At 53.8% G+C, this 20,007-nt stretch overlaps 1 protein-coding gene across 17 annotated transcripts in view; it reads right to left on the bottom strand.

The window, feature by feature from the left end:
* The window catches only part of LOC105487712 (TLE family member 3, transcriptional corepressor), a 50,219-nt gene that overhangs the window by 5,930 nt on the left and 24,282 nt on the right, over nt 1-20,007 (bottom strand). For 2 of the 17 annotated variants that reach the window (XM_011751279.3, XM_011751316.3), the window contains exons 7-16: nt 11,906-12,107; nt 10,384-10,400; nt 6,453-6,572; nt 5,341-5,391; nt 4,588-4,740; nt 4,074-4,215; nt 3,377-3,576; nt 2,207-2,283; nt 960-1,209; nt 350-597 (exon numbers count right to left, since the gene is read on the bottom strand). In XM_011751279.3, the coding sequence (XP_011749581.1) occupies nt 350-597; nt 960-1,209; nt 2,207-2,283; nt 3,377-3,576; nt 4,074-4,215; nt 4,588-4,740; nt 5,341-5,391; nt 6,453-6,572; nt 10,384-10,400; nt 11,906-12,107 (1,460 nt within the window). Of the gene's footprint in view, nt 1-345; nt 598-959; nt 1,210-2,206; nt 2,284-3,376; nt 3,577-4,073; nt 4,216-4,587; nt 4,741-5,340; nt 5,392-6,452; nt 6,573-10,383; nt 10,401-11,905; nt 12,111-20,007 lie in introns of those variants that run through there. The other 15 variants (XM_011751268.3, XM_011751307.2, XM_011751286.3 and 12 more) reach the window with 9 other exon arrangements.

The following is a 20,007-nucleotide window of genomic DNA, read 5'->3' as shown; positions in this document are numbered from 1 at the left end:
GACACCACATGATGTGGCTTCCCAGTCAGGTCTCCCCAATCTGGTCTCTGGGCCTCTCTCCCAGCCTCTCTGCTTGCTCCACTAATCTGACCTCCACTTTCCCAGACATGCTCTAGCTCCACTTTCTTCCCAGAGCCCTCTCCAAGCTCCTGGGCCCAATGGCCCTCCCTCCTCTGTCCCTCGAATAAGGCAGGCAGAGCTGTCTTTTCACCTGTGCATCCCTCATCCCAACGATTATGGCCACCCCACGGCACCTCAGACAAGGCCAAGGTCACAGCAAACAAGACCAGGCAGGGTGGGTAAAAACTTCCCCAGGACGAGGCACTAATGCTCCCTCCTGACGGCTCACCTGACCAGGGTCTGGTTGTGCAGGTCCCAGACAGCTATGTTCCCGTCGCTGCAGCAGGAGAAGCAGACTTTGGCATCAGGGCTGATGGCCAGGGCATAACAGGCGGGAGCCGAGGACGTCAGCTCGGCCTTGATGCGGGGCGTGGGTGAGGCCAGGTCCCAGATGGTGAGCGTGCTGGCCTCGCCGCCCACGATGAGCGTGCGCCCGTCAGGAAGCAGCTTGCAGGAGCGGATGTAATTGTCCCTGTTCTGGAGGGAGAAGGGGCAGGGCTGAGTGCTGCCTACTTCCCCTCGTGGGCACCAGGAGAGTCTTGTCCAGCAATACTGAGCACCCTCACCAGCCCTGCTTACAGCCTCCCCTATACCCAGCAGCTGCCTGGCTGTCCCCATTCCTCAAATTCACAAGCCTTTGATCTTTCATGAATACCAGGAGGTCAGTATCAGCCCCACACACAGAAGGCACAACTGGGGCTCAGAGAGGTTAGTCAGCTTGCCTAAAGTTGCTCAGCCAATACGATGCTAAGCCGGGCCCTGGGGCTCTCCCCCGTGGCCCAGGCTACCCCATCCTCCTACACCAGCTGGAGGAGGCGCGGTGGCCCTGGGATTCTCACCAGGCAGTCCAGCTGGGAGATGGGGCTCTTGCTGCCTGGCTGGCTGATGTCCCAGATCTTCACGCAGCCCTTGCCACCTGTGTAGACGTGCCTCGTGGGGTTGCTGATGGTCACGGCACACACCACCTCCCCGTGGCTGAGTGTGTTAATCTGCCGGGCGTGCCTCGGGATGCCGGGGCCTGCCAGGGCGTCGTGGGGGAAGGGCACGGGCTGCATCTGCCCATCAGCGCTCACATGGAATGAGTACGCTCTGAAAAGGTGAGAACCGTCACTGCTGCCATCCACCCCGGCCCCTCAGAGTTCCCACAGGCCTGGCCCAGGTCACCTGCACCGCCCCCGACTGGCTGCCCTGCCTCCAGGCCCCTCTGCTCTGAAACCTTTCGAACCCAGTAACCCCATGTACTGGGAGGGCTCCACCAGGGTGGAGAGTGCTTAACAGACCAGCTTTGATTTTTACACTCGGTTATATATCCTTGCTCCAAATCAGACCAGAAACCCACAGATGTCCTGGAATGCCCTTTCCCACAATCCATTCATTCCCCCAACAAGCCAGCCCTGGAAAGGGCATGGCTGAAATGCCACCTCTTGCTTTAGGAGCCGGCGGTATTAGGGAAGGGATCTGCTTGCCCCTCAATAGCAAATGGGAAAGTCCGTGTCAGAGTCGGTGGGAGCCAGCCTGGCCTGCCTGCTGTTTCCGGCTCTGGTGGGCGCCCTCTCAATCAGCATCTAGATTCTCGTGGACAATTAGAGGACTGTGTCAGGCAGTGTCTCCGCATTATCTATAGGCTCAATCTTTTAGTTTCCTAGCAACCCGAGGAAGTGAAGGGCCGGGGAGAGTGTGCCCTCCAGGGGAGGAAAGCACTGCTGACAGGGAAGGGCCTGCGACCAGCGGCACTGGGGCCTTCCCAGCAGGTAGAGCCCAAAGGAGTCGGCAAGGCCCACCACAGCTCCAGGTGACTCGGTGAGGAGTGTTCCTTGTCTCCCAGCCCAGTGGCCATGTACTTAGCTAACCCCATGGCTCCTCTGTTGGAGGGAGCTTCTGTGGGTGCTGAGAAGCATGGCTTGGCTATAGTTTTCTGGGGTTGCAACTAGGCCTCGGTGCCTCCAGAGGGACAGATACCTTTCCAAAGGGACATGCACCAGGGCAAATTCTTCGTCAGGGGATGACGTGTGTTGTTGGAAGGAGGGGTAGAGTGCTCTCTCCTCCCCACCCTACAAAGCATGCAGTAAGTATAGCCAAAGCTTACGGTTTTCCTCCAGGAATGGAGGCCAGGCTTGAGGGGAGGCCTGTGGCCCGCATGGGGGGGTGAGGGTCAAAACCAACCTGTAAAGCAAGGCAAGACAGCCCTCCATCAGCCGTGTTGCCACACACCCCCACCCCTGCCTCCTCCACCACCCACCCGGGGTCCTACCTGCATGGCTCTGCCACTTTATAACCCAAGAGACAAGCTGAGCAGAGCAGAGCCCATTGATTCAGAGGAGACACAGGCCCAGGAAGGCCCGTGGCAGGGAGGGGGTGACAGTGTGTAGACCCCACTCTGAACCAGCATCCTCCCTGTTCTGCAAGGCAGAGCTGGCCCTGCCCTACTTCTTTCCTCTCCTGTGGTCCTAGTGGGCCTGCCAGTGGAGAGAAGGCCACCCAAGGTCCAGGAGGTAAAAAGGAAAACTATCTCCTGAAAAAGGGCCCCTCTCTCCGCCAACCCTAACTCTTCTTTTTCTTTTTATTTTTTGAGATGGAGTCTTGCTCTGTTGCCCAAGCTGGAGTACAGTGGCGCAATCTTGGCTCACTGCAACCTCCGCCTCCCGGGTTCAAGGGATTCTTCTGCCTCTACCTCCCGAATAGCGTCTGCCACCACACCCAACTAATTTTTGTATTTTTAGTAGAGACAGGCTTTCACCATGTTGGCTGGCCAGGCTGGTCTCGATCTCCTGACTCAGGTGATCCACCTGCCTTGGCCTCCCAAAGTACTGGGATTACTAAGCCACCATGCCAGGCCCCTAACTCTTATTATTCATTCACCACAATAGAAAGTCTTGTAACGACCAGTCCCATCTACGAGACCCCTGCTCCATGAACATCACCTGACTCGCCTGGGATTCCCACCCCCCAGAGCTGGGAAAGGCAGGGGCAGCCCCGTTTTGCAGACTGAAAGGGAGGCTGCCTTGCGTGAGGTCACAGGGTAGTTCGTAGGCCAGTGGGGGATGGAACCCAGGTCTGCTGGCCCCAAAGCATGTGCCCTTCCAGCTAAGTCTCAATTGTTTCCGATACACGTTCTCCCCACAGGGTCAGCTGCCTGGCCTCGAGACCCTGAGGGGCCCCCAGACCCCCTTTGGCATGTGGGGAGCACCCCTCCAACCCCCACCAGCTCCCCACACCGCGCCCAGTCCCCAAGAAAGGAGCCAAAAGGTCTACGTACAGCTCCAAAGCTCACCATTGGCGATCGGCCGTAGGCAGCGGCTGCAGCGGCGGCAGCGGCACTCATCTGGGGTGGGATGTTGTGCAGGCTGGCGTAGGCGCCAGGACTGGTGAGGGAGCCGTTCATCTCGTGGTGGCTCATCATGGCGAAGGGCGCTGCATAGGAGCTGGTGATGGAGATGGGCGTGCGCAGAGCCGAGGCTGCGAGGGGGTGAGCATCAGGGAGGTGGGCCTTAGGGGGATTGGGACATGGCCACGGCCGCCTCACCCAGCAATAGCCCTCCCTGCATTCTCAAGCTGCCTGCTCCAGGCAGTCCCCTCAGACTGAACCCACACAACTGGGATCCCTGCCTTCAGAGCCAAAGAAACTTAGAGCTTGGCAGATGCACCCACCTGTTTTTACAGAGCAGGATATGGAGGCCCAAACAGGCTTGCATAGAGCCTCACTGGACTAATGACAGGGGTGGGAACAGATCTTGGGAGCCCTGACCTGTCTCATGCTGTTTTCATATGTCTGGCCCAGCAGGGGCCCCAGAAGCCTTGGTGTTACCTCCTCCTCAAATCTGACCATGAAGTCCCCAAGGGCAGGCCCTGGGAGACACTGCCTGTGCTCTATCCCATGGGTGTGTGTGACCCCTGCCCTGGCCAGGGGCAGACCCCCTCCCCCCAATCAGATCAACCCAGCCCATGGTGCCTACCCATTATACCTATCGGGTCCATGCCCAGAGGTTTACCCGGCATCGACCTGAGCCCTGGGGTCGTGCTGGTGCCTGGAGTTGGGGCGTCGTTCCTTGGGGTTGGTGTGTTGGACTTGAGCCCAGGGGTAGAGGATTTGTCGTTCTGAAGAGGGGAGATGCACAACAAGGGAGGCCATGAGGCTTCCATTCTCCTAGGAGCCGGGCACAACTGGTGCCAGTCCCAACATGAAGCCCAGAGCCAGCCCCGTAGGAAGCTTCTGCCGAACAGCCTCTCAATCCTTACCCAACCTTGTTTGGCAGGGACTGGGGTGATCACTCCCATTTTACAGATGTAGCAACCAAGGCTCAGAAAATGTTAACTCATTAGCACAGGCCCAGCAGGCACAGGAGGTAAACCTGGGCCAATCACCCATCCAGCTTCTTCCACTCCACCCCTCTGCCCGCCAATTGGCACCATCCCAGCTCTGGTCCCTGCTGCTCCCTTTCCACTCCCTTCCACCCAGACCCCACATACATGACCAAGGTCTTTGGTCTTGGAGGAAGGTGTGCTACTGGAAGAGGCCACCGAGGCGGGGCTGGTGGGGGCATCCTTTTTCAGGCTACGGGCCTTATCCAGCCCATTTTCAGGAGGGGAGTGTGCCGGGCTGACCCGGGGCGTTGCGGGGTCCTGAAAACACAAGCGATGCAGAGATGCACTGAAAGCAACAGCCAGCCTTGAGGCTTCCCTGCTCTGGGAGTGAGAAGGGAAAGGGCATGGGTGTGGGAAGAAGAGCTTGACTCAAAGACTGGGGGTCCCACAGTGAGGGGAAACTAACTCTTAACCATCTGGTCCGACTGAGGCCTGGGGAGGGTGGAAGGGTGATCTGCCCAATGTCAAACACAAGTTCAGGACTTCAATCAGCCTGCCTGGGTTTGGCCGAGTGTGGATGCTCTCCAGCTCCTCCTCCTCAGGCCCCTGAGGCTGAGCCCCTGGGGGGGATGGAGGATCACTCACGGGGAATAGAAGATGGCCCCTATCTGGGATCTTTGGGGGTCTCTCTCTGGAGACGCATTGCAGGAGGCCCTCCGGGCCCATAAATGCCTGGACACCATGCAGCAAAGCCCTGCCCTGCTCCTCTTGGCCCCCTGAGACCTCAAGACTGGAGGCCTTGTCTCCCTGCTCAGGCTGCCAGCAATATTAGAACAGACAGAACAGATCCCACCCTGGGGAGGAACAATCCCAAACCATCCCCAACTAAGAGCCCCCTTCAACCGGGCCTGCCCATACCTCATTGGAAACATCCACCACCAGATCATCACTCTTGTCCCCATCACTGTCCTGCAACCAAGAGAGAAGCCAAATGGTAAGAGGCCACACTTTCCCCACCCCTGACCGGGCCCAAACCACCCTATCCTTCTACTGGCCAGGACCTGACGCCAGGCCAAACTCCAAAGTCCATGCTTTCTACTCCAGCCCTGCCCTTCCACAGGCTCCACTCCAGCTCAACACGGTCCCCCTGTGAGGCTGTCCCCTACCCCAGCCCCTAGGTTACTCCACTCCTGTGCCCACTGGGCAGCCACACTGACACCCACCCCATCATAACAGTTCTAAGCCCCTGCCCCCACAGCCTGCCCTTCTGCTTCTCTCTGAAGCCAGAACCTTCTTCCCAGCTGGTTTTACATTCACCATCCTTCACAGTCAGTGTGCTGCTCTCACCTGGTCATTCCCCCCGCTCCGTGTGGGATAGTGACTTGCCTTCTCTCCCAGAAACACAGCTGAGTGCCCTCTGGGTGTGCAATGTGCCCGAAGCCACACAGCAGCCATGTAGCTGAAGAGGGCTGGGTGCAAGACTGCAGAGGCCCTGATCATATCCTCCCCTTCCCTCTGTCCCAGCTCTCAGCCCTGCACAGCCTGGCACAGGGGAAACACAACAGCCAAGCTTCCACTAGGGTCTCATGTGCCGGGGGCCTCCCATTAAAAGGCTAATGAAAGACATGACTGGGTGGCCAAGTGAGTGCGTGCCTGGGGCTGACTGAGAGGACTGTAGGGTCCACATTTTGTGGGGCATCGGGAGCAGCTCCTTAGAGCCAAGTGGGATTCTGGCAGCACCGTGACAGCAGCATGGGTTTGTTGGCCCATCTGTGGGAAGAGACCCCATGAAGGCCAGGACGACCTCCCCGTCCACCTTTGCCCTGGAGTGGCTCACATACTCACAGTGTGTGAACTTCACCCCAGCCCCGTCCCCACCCTGCCCTCCTCAATGGGGCCGCCTATTGCCACCTGTGCTGCTCTGACTCCCTGCCAGCCATAAGAGGACCCTGGCCATAGCTTGGGCCCTGCAGACACCCCCTGCCCTCCCCAACAGAAAGCCCAGTGGCGCCACGGCCCCTCGGACGTACGTATCGGCTCAAGCTGTCCTTCTCCTCCGCCTTCCGCTTCTTGGCTTCCATGCTGTAGTCCGCAGAGCCCCGGTGCTTTTCACTGGCCCGGAGGCTTTCCGAGGGTGACACAGAGTTATTCTGGAAGGAAGAAGAGGGTTTGGGGTTAAAACTTTCTGCTGTGTGTAACAACTCGCACATCCACACACTGCTAAGTGCAGGTGACAGGGAGGTCAGAGGAGGGAAGAGAAGCTGAGCTCCTCTCTGCCCTGCAGATCGTGGCTCCATCAGAGCCTTGCCAGGGAAGCCTTCCCCACTCCCCAGACTGCGTTCCCGGGGAGATGCCCTGGGAGCACCCCCAATTCTCTTTTGCAGCTCCGCACTGCTATTAAATAATTAACCCCGCAGTGAGCCGTCTGCCTTCTGGCCTGTGAGACTACGCTCCGTGAGGGCGAGGGTCACCTGGGTCTCGTTCACCACCCATCTCGAGCCTGCCGCACTCATTTGCTCAAAGGACGGGTGAGTGGAATTTGCACTGAGTCTTGTAAGATGGATCTGAGCTGACAGGCGGGGGCCATGAGCAATACTTCATTTGCTGAGCCCAATAGGAATGGGGAGATTGACAGGGAAGGAGGGTGTCAGGCAGCCACCAACTTCCCAGTGGAGATGAGCAGCCGAGCGTTCGGTGTGAACACCCCCGCCTCCATGGCAAGGCTGTCAGCACTCTGGAGAAACACCAGGGTTGTGAAAAAACAAAAATGCCACGTCATGAAGCCTTCCCCTCTGACAGAGACAGGAAAAGGCGCAAGGGCAGGGACAGTCACCGCCTCTGTAGCCATTACCAAGTGGAGACCCTGAGAGGTTGGCGAATGTGCCCAAGCTCCCCTAGCAGAAGGTGGCACAAAGGGAACCCCAAATTTTCGTGAGTTCTCCCTCAACTATAAAGCAAATGAGGATGAGAAGCCTTTGGGATGGGAGGCCTGGGAAGAGGGAAGATGATGGAGCAGTCCTGGGGGTTGATAGTGGTCAGAAATCACCATGTGGCTGTTACCACCGAGCTGGGGAGCAGGGAGGGAAGCGCTACTGGCAAGGGCACCTGCCAGCAAACCTCTGTGTCCAGAGAATAACATCAGGACCAACGCCCCTCTACAATATTGGTGAAGTTTACTCCTTCCTAAGAGCCCAAACTTTACCTTCACCCACCCACCAATTTTCAAGCAGCCGCCCTGGGTCAGGTCTGGTGCTGCAGGCCAGGAGTGGCAGAATGAACGAGACACAATCCTGGCCCTCCAAAGCAGCTATGGTCCAGCTATGATGGAGCTGGAAGAAAAGGACAGGCCATCCCCAGTCCCAGTCCCCATGCAACACAGGAGGTCACATGGAGACACAGAGGGACATCTGTTCAGAAGAGAAGAGCATCAGAGGGCAAGTGGAATGAGGCTTCACTTCTCCACTTTCTCAGAGGCCAAGGGTGGCTCAGGGGTAAGGGCCACTTGGAGGGAACAGAGCTGGGCAGTATTCGGTGGGAATAGTGCGGCAACCAGCCTCAGAACTTAATTTCCTTTCCTAAGCCGGTTTCTGGGCAGCCCTTCCCTGCCAAGTTTCTGCCTGAAGCAAATTAAAATGGCAGAGTTATCAAGCCTTGAAGAAAAAATGGAGGTTATAATGGAACTGCAGCTCAACCTTCCCCACAGCCGTGCAGGAGCGGCGGCGATGCGCGCACAGCCGCAATTCAATTAGCTGCTGCAATCGCCGGCAGAAAAATCACCGTCATTTCATTTCATTTCCTCTGACGGTGGCGGCCACCCTGTGCTAAGCAGAAATGCTTCCAGCCCCTCGCACTGGCTGCCCCTTGCAGGCGGGCGGGCAGGGGAGGGGGCGTGCGGCTGCTCGTGTTTCTCCTTGCAACCCGGTGCTCGGCTCGGGAGAACAGCGAGCTCTTTCTTCTCATGCAGTCAGGCTGAAAACCCTCGCCGCTACCGGAGAGTCATGTCAGGCATTTAGCGGCATCGATCCAGCCCGCCTCTGGCTGGCAGGCGGCCAAAAAACTAAGTATTTTTTATTGCTTCGGCTAGGCAAGGAAATATGAATGAAGCTACCTCTAATTGGACTCCAGACTAACCCCTCTGGGACAGCTTCCAGCCCGTCCCCCATCCCCCCTCCCACTCTGACACAGCCTTGTCCTTCCTGCCGTAGGCCTCATCTGTTGACAACCTGGTTTCCAAAGCCTGATTATTTCAGTCTACACCGCCCCTGACACCGTCACCACACCACATGCCATGCGCACAGCCTCAGCCCTGAGCTACCCACTGCTGCCTCTGCCCAGCATCTTGATTCATTCCCATTGGAGTTTCCTGTGGCCCATGTGTGCCATGCCTGAACCTCAGTGAGCATGGTAAAGAGCCCAGCTCTTGGGGGTTCCCAGAGAGGGTCTTTTAGCAGAAAACTTTCACAGATGGGGCACAAAGCCAGAAGCCAATAGGGATGAGGATGAGGTAAAGACTCACGCTCTTTAGAGAGTGCTGGCCTTCCCACTCCCCCACCAGTTCCACTGCAGTGGGTCCCTGATAGCCAGGTAATCTGGATCCTCAGTCAAGTTACCATGGGTCTTCCTAAACAAAGCTGAGAGGTTGGCCAAGCAGGAATTATTCCCATGGTATAGATAAGGAAACTGAGGCTCTGAGAGGCCAAGGGAACTACGCAGGGTCTCATAAAGCTGGGACCAGACCTCAGTCTTAAAATGTCCAATCCAGTCCTCCTTCTATCTAGGCAAACTGCCTCTCCAAAAATGCCACTGTTAGAGGATCAGTACGGAGGCAGTGAACATGGATTTTCAGCTTCAGTGACTCCTCTTTTAGGTACCTAGCCATTCCTCAGCCCAAATGTGGTCCTGGATTCCTGAGCATGTAGGCAGGGCAAGAGGCGACGCCAGCCTCACTGCCAATGGGAGGTTTAAAAAGTCAGCCTGGGTTGGGGGAGGGCCAGGAAGGGAAGGAGGGTTGGACTGGAGAGAGTTGCCCAAGGAAGCTGCTGTCTAGATGGTTAGTTAACTGCCTGACCTTCCAAGTCCTACTTAACACGAGGTAATAACCAAAGCCATCCTAACAGATTAGATGGCCCCAGATACAAGGACGGCGATGAGGAATAAAATAGCTTTGCTAATCGCTGGAGGATTTTTTTTATCCAGACTCCACTGCGCTTATTCAGAAGGCTTATTCACTTGAAACAGAACCTCGGAGCCTCAGTGTGATCAGAAAGATTTACAACAAATCTCAGAGCTGGCAGACACGCAGGCGGCCTGGCCTTAATGCTCGCCTGCTAGCACTTTCTTAAATCGAGTGAAAGCCCAGAGCAGGGAGAAACTGCAGGCGTTTGAAGGGAATGAGGTGGATGCAAGATGATACAGAGGCATCCTAGCTGGGGGGTGGGTAAGAACCTTGGCCCTCAACATGGGACACCTCGGTCCTTAGACCTGGGTTTAGCCCAGAGACTCTACAAAGCCCCTTGCAATGGAAGACCCAGGGCTAGTCAGCTGACCTCTCAGAGTATCACCTCTCATATGAAAGGGAGTTAGAGCTCATTTAGCCCAAGCTCTTCATTTGACAAATGGCAGACCTAAAGCCTGGGGAGATGAAGGGCTTCCACAACTGAAGGTCACTCTCAACAGGTGACGACAGCAGCTCCCATTTTATTACAGTAACTACCCCTCACCCTGCCACTACCACCACTGGCTCTGGACTAAGACACCAGCACTGAAGCCAGGTCTCCTAGCTCGGCAAGAGTAAACAAACAACAAAACCCCCCGTTTCAACCCACAGAGCAGAACCGGGAACCCAGAAGCCAGCTTTGGACACCAACTGACTGGTCTCAGGCCCACGATTCTGGGAGCCCCAAGTCCCACCTCCTCCCAGCACCCAAACACCCCTCCGGCTTCCAGAGTGCCAACACTTACCGCACTGGATTCTCTCTCTTTGGGGAAGGAAGGCCAGGACAGGAGGAATGTCAGGCACCCCGAGACAAAAACACAAAAAAGAAAGGAAAAAGGTCAGTCTAAGTCCAGCTGGCTTTTGTGATTTGCTAGTGCACTGGTTTTAAAATGGGCAGAAGGCCTGGATCGCTGTCTCCGTGGATCAGCCAAGGCAGGGCCATTAGGTGGCGTTTCTCGGTTTGGAAATTCGCCACCCAAATTCCAGTGCTGCCCCCACCCCTCCAGTCCCCAGGGTGGGGAAGGGAGGCCTTTGACCCAGTTCTCCCTGTCATGCCAAAGGGCACCAAGTTTACTCTTTAGCAGACTAGGGGTCTTAAGACCACAAGCTTGGGAAGGATCATGCCATACAAAATACCAGCAGGACCTGGGAGTTAAGAACTTTATTGTAAAAATAAAAAGGAATTTAGGAGTGGTTTCTTTAATTTTGTTTTTGAAATTAACACCATTCTCTTATTCTTTGTCAGGATGCCCCTAAAAGCTGAAGCCTCTGATAATTTTCCCAGCTAAGCACTAGCTCCCCAGTTCTCCTGTCTGCTGTGGAGAGGCCCCTCTTCCTCTGCCAAAAGGACCATCCCACTGTAAGACAAAAAAATGTAGCCTCAGTTCTCGGGACCGGCTACCACCCTGTGGCCTGGGCCAAGGCAGGATGGTGACATTCCAGGTCCCTAGTGCTCAGAAGGTGTTGGCTATGTGCCCTGGTAAACACCGTATCTAAGGGCAGAGTGCATTTGGCACCAGTTTTTGAAAAGAGCCTCCCAGGGAGCCAGGCGTTTCTCTTTTCTGATCCAATGAACCACTCTTGAGACCACGCTCGGTGCAGCTTCCTGGGTCCTCATGGTAAGGGCTCACAGAGGGTCAGGGAACAAGTTCTGACTCCAAGTCAATGTGATCTCTTGCTGGGGTGTGCACTACCCCCACGTACAGGCAGCCAGCTAACAAACCTTTACCTGAGCACTGACTGTGCACCTTTCCCAGGTTTCTGCATTGGTGAGATGTAGATGTAAGGAAAACACCCAAGAACTTGGCCCTGTGCTAGGGAACTAATGATCATGGTAAGCACAAGACATTTTCCAGGGGTAGAATGTAAGAGGACAGTAACAAGGACTTAGCCTTGGCTTCCCAACTCTTAAACTCTGATGAGAACTTGAAAAAGGCCCCTAGTCTGACCAGGAAGGCATCCTGAAGGGGTGGACTGGGGCTGGGCCCTGAAGGCCAGGCATAGGTGTCGTAGGAAGATGGGAGGGAGCTCCAGATGAACAGACAGGGTTTTCAGGACAGGGAGTTCCTACACCAAGGATTAGGAAAAGGTGCATGGGATGCGGATGGCGCTGGCTTCCATGCACCAAGTATTCAACAGATGGCTCCAAATCCTTGGTAACTCTTGGTCCTAGGGTGACAGCACTTGCTGGGTCCACTCACTGTGAGGCCTATGAGTGCCCATGCCCAGCCTTGCCCCACCCCACCCTCTGCCCCAGCCCAGCCGCACCTCTGTGATCGAGTTCATGGTGGTTCTTCTCATCCTTCACCGTCAGATGGGCCTGGCTGCCCAGGGCGCCCAATGCCAGCAGCCCGGAGCTGCTCCCTGTCACTGGGGGTATTCCTGGAGGCTGGAGACCTGACGGGTGGGGTGGCAACTGGACCGGGGGGCCGTGTGTGGCATGGGAGAGGTGCTGCGCCTGGAGCTGCTGCTGCTGCAATGAAGTCGGTGGTAAGTACAGCTGAGCTGGGGAGGGCAGGGGAGGCGTGGCCACCTCAGGAGGGAGGGAGGGAGGGAGTGGCTCTTCCCATTCCTCTTGCTCCTTCATTGGGTGGGTGGTAGGGGGAAGCACCCCCAAAACCTTTGCCCCCAGCTCAGTCCACATGAATGTCTCGCTGAAGGGAGTCTGTTAATAGACTGCAATGTAAAGATTTAGGTCTTCAAGCACCCCCCAACCCGTTGTACCCCAGTTTCAGGAAGAATTTCTCAATATTTGTTTCCAAGCCTGAGATAAATAATGCATGCATCAAAAAACCACAGAGTCACGGGGTTCCCTCTGAGTAGAGAGGGATCCATTTTTAAGCTCGCAGCCCTGGCAGTGTTTGCTCATGCATACATGCCTTCAGCATTAGCTGCCGGCAGCTCCCACCCTGAGGCTGGACTCTGGGGAAGTCTCCTTATTTCTTAGGAACTCCAAGCCTGCCTTACAGAGCAGGGGCAGGACAGGTCATCACAGCAAAGGCCCCAGGGCCAGATGAGCTGGAGGCCAGTGGAATGAGAGCTAACGTCACCGGACATCAGTGGAGAACGGGGTAACTGGAAGAGTGGAGGCTTTGGAACTAGACAGACCAGGATTGGAATCCCAGGTCTGGCACTTCCTAGCTGTGTGGCCTGGGGCAGGTTACCTCAAGTCTTGGACCTCAAATTTCCTCATCTGTAAAAGGGGAAAGCAGCAGACCCCAGAGGATTATTGTAAGATAATGTTTGCAGCAGCTCACGGCACACAGCTACTAAGCCTCATGGCAGCAGCTAATATTTACAATGAGTTTAAAATGGATTCCTGAACCCTTCTAAAAACTTGCCATGCAGCAAGTCAGTATTACCAACAACAACAATGCAATTCTCTCTGTCTCCTCCCCAGTCAAGGACTCGGCTGCCCTGGCTCCAGAGGCCCAGCTTCCCTACTCAACACTAGCCTCAGGGGCTTCTCTTTCCTCTCCCTTTGCCACACCCAACTTCTTCTCCACTACTGCAAGGGAAGTTAGGTATGCTGGTATTCACCTATGCACACATCTTTCTTCTCAACTTGTGCAAGAGAAGAAAACTAACACTTACTGGATGCCTGAATGAATGCCTGGGCACCTTCCAACCACCTGGCAAGGGAGGGGTTGTGCCCATTTAATAGATGCTTAGGGGGCTGGAGTAGGTAGCTAGTAATTGGCCAAATCCCACCACTAGTAAATCTGTCAACCACCACCCCTCACCCTAAGAATGTTCGTTCCTAACAAGATCCCCAAAGCAAGAGGGGTTGGCGGAGAGTGCCATACAGAATAGATGTGAGAAGCTTCCAGATCTCACGCCTTACTAAGGGAGCTCGCCTGTCCATATGAGATGGTTTTCTGGCAACTGTGAACAGATAACAGAACACGGCGAAGGCCCATGGCTCCGGCAGGAGGAGGCAGTAAGTATTTCAGGTGATGGATAAAGGGCCCCACTCTCCCCCAGCTAAGCTACAAACTGCCACCTGGCCTCATCCCAAAGTTAATGGCAGCCACAGTAGCCATGGCTCTCCTGGCCCCAGAGGGCTCCCTTTGTCAGTTCTGGGTGAAAGGCGGGCACTGCAGCCGTCGCTCAAAGCTGTCAGAGCACTTCTGTGACGTCTGCTGCTAGGCAGTTCACGTGCACTGTCCCAGGGTGGTCCGACCCCACATCTGCACTGAGACACTATGGCTGACACAAAGCTATGGGGCCGCTGGAGCCAGCATCACAGAGTCCAATGCGGAGATCCAACCCCTCCCAGCTAAGAAACTCCAGCTCCTCTAGGATGGGAGCTTGCTCTGAGCTCCTCCACTTTTTCTTTTTTAAGAAAATGTAATTTTTTATATCTCATTACAAAACTAATACATGCTCATTTTAAGAAAATACTAAAAACAAGTAGACGTTAAAAAGTTTTTTTAATTACCCTTCAATCCTACCCTTGGAAGATTCTACTATTAAATCTGCCTAGGTTTTTATTTATGAAAATCTACACATTTCAAATGTATTTTTACAGAAATGAACTCTTGTGAACCATACCGCTATACAGCTTGATTTTAATTTAGGAATGTTTTGAAGAAATTTTCTTGACCTTTTTAATGGCTACCTATTATTCCCTGGTGTGGTTGGACAATACAACTTTATCTGGATACCTGGTTTTAAAGTGAGTCTCCAGTAGGGCCCCTTTGTTTAGACCAATTGTTAGTAGGCCTGTTAATTCTGCTGGTGGTAACTATTTAGTAAAATCCCAGAAAGCAAAGGCTGAGGTATTTAAGCCGCATTTTATAGTGCAGAGCCAATAAGATCCCTCGAGGAAGAGACAAGGAAGAGGAGGGGAAGGAAGGCTTCAAAGAAGTAGCTTTGCTGCCTGTAGACACAGCTAACTCCTTTCACGAACAAGTCTGTTTCTAGAGAAAATGTGCATTGAACATTTGTACCCAAGGAAAGATGGAGTTGAATAGCTCCACGCACCCTGACTCTTATCTTACCAGGAAAGGTCTCTTCTCCTACCCAACCCTCTAGGCTCAGCTTTGCTCAGTTCAAAGGCTGTCTCCTCTGGATGCCCTCCCACCTCAGGTTAGAATGGATTTCTCTGTTCTACAAGCTCTAACGGCTCAGACAATGGAGCCAGGCAGAATAAGGCGGACTTCCAGCTCTATCCTTTATCAGCTATGAGTCCTTGGACAAGTCAGCCGACCTCTCTGTGTTGTGCAAGGATCACATGTGTAACTGCAGGTAAAAACGGAGTAGGTGCTCAGTCTTAGCAAATGGACAGACCCCAGGTGAAAACTGTTTCTTTTGCCTTTGTGCACTGCTTGGCAACCTGTGAGTTCCAGAAACAGAAACTGTGTCTTCTCCATCCTAGCACCTCTAACAGTGCCTAGCATATTTGCTTAGTACATGCCTTCTAAGTAAATTAGTGAAAATTTTGGAAAAGGTGTATGAAGAGGCTGAGAAATGGTGTCCACAGGTGCCAACCGCCTCTCAGCTCCACGCCTTCCCTCCAAGGCCAGTTAGATGCAGCCAGAACAGTTAGTTGGGACAGGAAGCATCAATGGGGTCATGAGGTGTCCTGCTTGCCCAAAACATGAACCAGAGAACCAACGTCAGAAACTTGGAACAGAGGCAGCGGCGGCTGTTTGGCAGGCAGTGGCTTTCAAAGCTGTTAAGCTTCCGAGGCTGAGAGGCTGGTTTTCTGCCTTAGTGTTGTCAGGTAAGAGCGTCCTCTTTGCAAAAGAGAAAAGGAATCTCCCATGCAAACTGAAGCGTTCCTCATTGCCGAGTGCAAGAGCAACCTGCTGCAAAGAGCCAGAAACTCCCTCGAGGTCTCCTTGGGGTGGTTTGAAGGCACAGCGAGGACCGGCCCAGCAGACTCTGGGAAGCAGGGGCAGGAGAGCCAAACTCCAAGGCTCCTTCCTCAGTGCGAGAGCAGATGCCAGGGCTTGTCAGATGGAGGGTCTGCTAACAACAATCTTGGGTACAACAGAAAGTGAAACGAAGATTTTTCCCTGACAGGTCTGGGGGCCAGCGGGCAACGCCCCACCTGACCCCTGTCCCTATCACAGCTCAGCACCTCCGCAGGCAGGCGGGCACAGCTGTCCTCAGGCTGTATTCCTATCCCCTGCAACACGTCTGTTGGCTTCAGAGCACAATGTGCTCAAACACAGTGATGTCTGAGTGGGAGGCTGATACTGTTTGCAACTGGGTAGCTTTCCCCATGGCAGAGAAATGGAATCAATTCCACCATCAGAGAATGCCTGTCTCCAGCTTATACCATGGGAACTTCTCCATCCACAATATGAAAGGAAGTCAATAATTCCCTCTTGCACCCCTAACCCCAAAGAGGGGCTAGGAGCCTGGAACCAAGCCCATGCATGGGCATTCACTTTTCCCTCCTTGAACATTTCCTGCCAGAGCATAAACAGGACAACAAACATGTACTCCACAAAAGTGATAAGCGCCTGTGGCCTGGCTCAGAAGGTGCGGTCACTTCCAGGAGAGGCTGAAGGGAAGATCTTGCTTGCAGAGTATGTGTAACTGGATTATGCACATCACGCCTTAGGCCTTTGCTAGGTAACTTAATGCTGTGTTTCTCAGGTTCACAATTTGGGTTGAACTTAGTGAAGCTGTCTAAGCATTTCCAGGGCCAAGACACACCAAGGGCTCCCACCAGAGGAGGCAAAGACAGAGTCCTGACTCCATAAAATGAACCCTTCTGCTCTCCAAGGACAGCGAGAACAGCTCCAGGCCCCCAACTGCTCCTTCTCTTTCACATCACTCAGTGGGCACCATAGCTCCGTGCGCATTGAGCTTCTGGGGTTGGTAATAGCTTTTAGTGCTCACAACAACCCTTGTGATCCCCACTTCAGAGATGGCGAACAGGCTCGAGAGGCTGAACAGCTTCATGAAGCCAGCAGCAACCAGAGCCCAGACTCAAATTCGGCGTTACCCCCCTCCACCACAGCTGCCTGGCTGAAAGACGGATCCTAAGGCACATTCTCTTGGCCATCCTTTCTCTCACACAAAATTCAGTCAATTGAATGCAGCTCATCCACATCTTGGAGTGAATGCAAGAACCTTAGGTATCGCTTCAAAATATCCTGTGTATTCTGTGACAAGCTACAACCTCTCTCTTCCTCCCCTCCCTCCCACTTAAAAAAGAAAAATCAAGTCAATGCTCTGTGACATCTCCCCTACTATTAATTTCCAAGGGAATGAAGACCAAATTGTCAGTGCGTAAGCAGATGAGACCTCCTCCACTTTCCAGTCTCAAGACCTTGAGCCATGATACAGCAATTTTAAAAAGAAGGTTCCAGAAATGGGTGATACATCAGCTCACAGGGTCTTAAATCTGCCTGGGAAAGACAGATGTTGCCTTCTGCAAGTTGCTGACCAAGGGTCAAATTTCCCTCCTCGTGCTCAGGAATCTTGTCCTTCTAAAGCCCCTCCTGTTAATTTTATCCAAGAAGCATGTAAAAGAAACAGGGCTACTGTAACCAAGTCTCGCCAGGCCCCAGCTAGAAGACAGACAGTCTTCTTCCTCTCTTCCCTTGGTGGACACCTGAGTTCCCTGTGGTCCAGCAGGGAGTGGGTAGGCTTGGCTCGAGAACCCAGTTCCCTGTATCTGTTTTTCCTTCCCCTTTTCACACACACCATCCTGACCTTGGATCCTGCCCTTTCTCACCAGGAAGGAAGACCCCAGGAATACTCTAATCCTCATGATAAATATGCCACTGGATACCTCCCAGCCCATGCCAGAGGCATCTGATACTCTCTTTGAGTTGAGCTGAGCCACGACCTCAGAATCTTTCAACTCCACGAGCAAGAAAGCCACTAAACAAGTAGGGCAGATGGAAAAACTGAGGCTTGGAGGAACAAAGCGACTTGCCCAAAGCCCTCCTCTAAGTCCAAGACCAGGGTCTCCTTCCGGAGCAGCAAATCCAACAGTGCAGTGGGGGTAGCCACTGGAAGCTGCCAAGAGCCTCCTGGGACCCTCTTTCTCCTGCCCTTTCCTGCTGGGGCCAGGACACCTGCCCTTTTGCTCAGCCGGTGGCTCTGCATCCCCTGTTATCCTTCTTCACCTCGCTTCCCAGAGGCAGCTCAGCTGCAGGCTCGCTCTCTGCTCTCCTCGAGGAGGAGATAAAGAACGCCCTGACTAGATTAGCGGCCTCCTTCGCTGGAGTGCAGTCAAGCACGGCTCCCCAGCGCGAGCACGCCTCGGCTGTCCGTAATTCCTGCCTTGTGAGGCTCTGTCAGGCGCAGCGATTAGACGGCTGCCTGCTTAATGACAGGGTGATGGCTGCATTCACTCAGAGCTGGAGAAGCAATTACCTTGAAAATGGGGGTCACAGGCCCCACTCGTTGGCTTTAATTGAATTCCAATGTCTGCCTCGAGCTGCCTCGACCTAACTTGTAGCTTCCTAAATACTACTTAAAGGAAGTACAGCTAATCCAAGCAGTGCTTCTCTCCCAATTTTACTCCTTTCTTAAAACTTAAAAAAAAATTATTTTCATAACAGGATTTTAATCCCAGCACTTTGGGAGGCCGAGACAGGCAGATCATGAGGTCAGGAGATCGAGACCATCCTGGCTAACACGGTGAAACCCCGTCTCTACTAAGAAATACAAAAACCTAGCTGGGCGAGGTGGCGAGGTGGTGAGCGCCTGTAGTCCCAGCTACTTGGGAGGCTGAGGCAGGAGAATGGCGTAAACCCGGGAGGCGGAGCTTGCAGTGAGCTGAGATCCGGCCAAGTGAGCAAGACTCCGTCTCAAAAAAAAAAAAGGATTTTAATCCCAAAGAGGGAGGGAGGCAGAGGGGGAGAGGGGACCCTGCTGTGGCCACTGCAGGGTAGGAGGAGTTGGCCTGGAAACCTCAAGGAGATAGTTGGAAACAGGATAGGGGTGAGGAGCTGGAAGAGAAGTGTCAGAAAACAGAATTCACAAGGTATGTCCTACTCCTGCAGTCCCCTGCTACCACTAGCAGAAGAACCACCAAGCTGAGAGCTGGTCACTGAGACAGATGACACAGGCCACCCTCCAGGGCTGCACCAGAGTCAGGGGAAGAGTCCTGGACTGCGAGTCAGCCACCTGGGCCTCTGGCCTGGCTTTGCTCCTAAACATCATAATCACCACCCCTCTCGGTAAAACCAGGGCATTGAGCTAGATCAGAGGTTCTTAACCAAGGGCCATTTTGCCTCCTACAAATATTTGGCAACATCTAGAGATGTTCTGGGGTGTCACAAGTGTCGGGGGTGTTATTGATATCTAGTGGCTACAGGCCAAGGATGCTGCTGACCATCCTACAATGCACAGGATGGCAAAGAATGATCTGGCCCCAAATTTCAACGGTGTCAAGGTTGACGATTCCTGGGCTAGATGATCTCTGATGATACTTCAAACATTAAAATATCATGATTTCTCCTCTTGGGGTGCTGCCTTCCAGCACTGAACACTTCTTCACGTTCCAGTTTTAAGATTCCTCTCTGCCCATTCCACACAGTAGGCCAGGATTCAAACCAGGCCAGTGCTTGCAACCCCCACCCGCCCAAGCAGCAATGAGAAGTGTCCCTATGGGCTCAGCCCAGAAGGGCAAACCCACTGGGCTGCCTTCATCAAAGGACTCTGCAACCATCACGGGTCCTGACAGCGTGATGGAGGGGTCGGTGCCCGTAAGTGTCATTCTGTGATTCCAGCCTCCCAGCATTCCTGGTAGGAGTCAGGAGTGCCCAAAGAGATGAGCCGGTGTACATTCTCCCTTTACAGATACAGGAACTGAGGCCCAAGGAAGAGAAGGGACTTGCCAAAGGTCACATGGGGGAACAACTATGACTAAAACACAGACCTCCAGGTTTCTGCCCCAGGCAGAAAAGTCAAGAGTTATCATGTATCCCATCAAGCAGAGGAAAATTCTGGGGCCTTAGTTCCACCTTGAAATAGTGACTTCCCATAAGAACAGAAAGAGGAAAGAAGACCAACCAGGTTCCCAGAATGTTAGAGTTGAATCAGTCTACTGCTTCCCAAGCCTAACTACACTTTAGAATGATTTAAAAATCATTAGGAACACAGATTTCCAGTCCGATCACCAGACCTATGGAAAAGACCTCTGGTGCAAGTGCCCCTGAATCTGTACTGTCCAGAAGCTCCTCCGTGGACTGGGAAGCAGTGATCCCGTCCACCCGCTTCATTTTAGAGATGAAAGGTGGACAGGTACACCCCAAGGGTAAGAGCCTTGCCCAAAGTCACACTTAAAAGACTCTTCTTCCTCAGGTGCTTATCTTAAATGTCACTAGCCTCACACCAAAGCAGCAAGTAGGAGAAAGATGCCACTTGAACCTAAGAAATGCATTAAAGATACA

This window comes from Macaca nemestrina, chromosome 7, assembly GCF_043159975.1.
Source record: "Macaca nemestrina isolate mMacNem1 chromosome 7, mMacNem.hap1, whole genome shotgun sequence".
Classification (NCBI taxonomy): Eukaryota; Metazoa; Chordata; class Mammalia; order Primates; family Cercopithecidae; genus Macaca; species Macaca nemestrina.
This window is presented reverse-complemented; position numbering and strand designations above follow the sequence as displayed.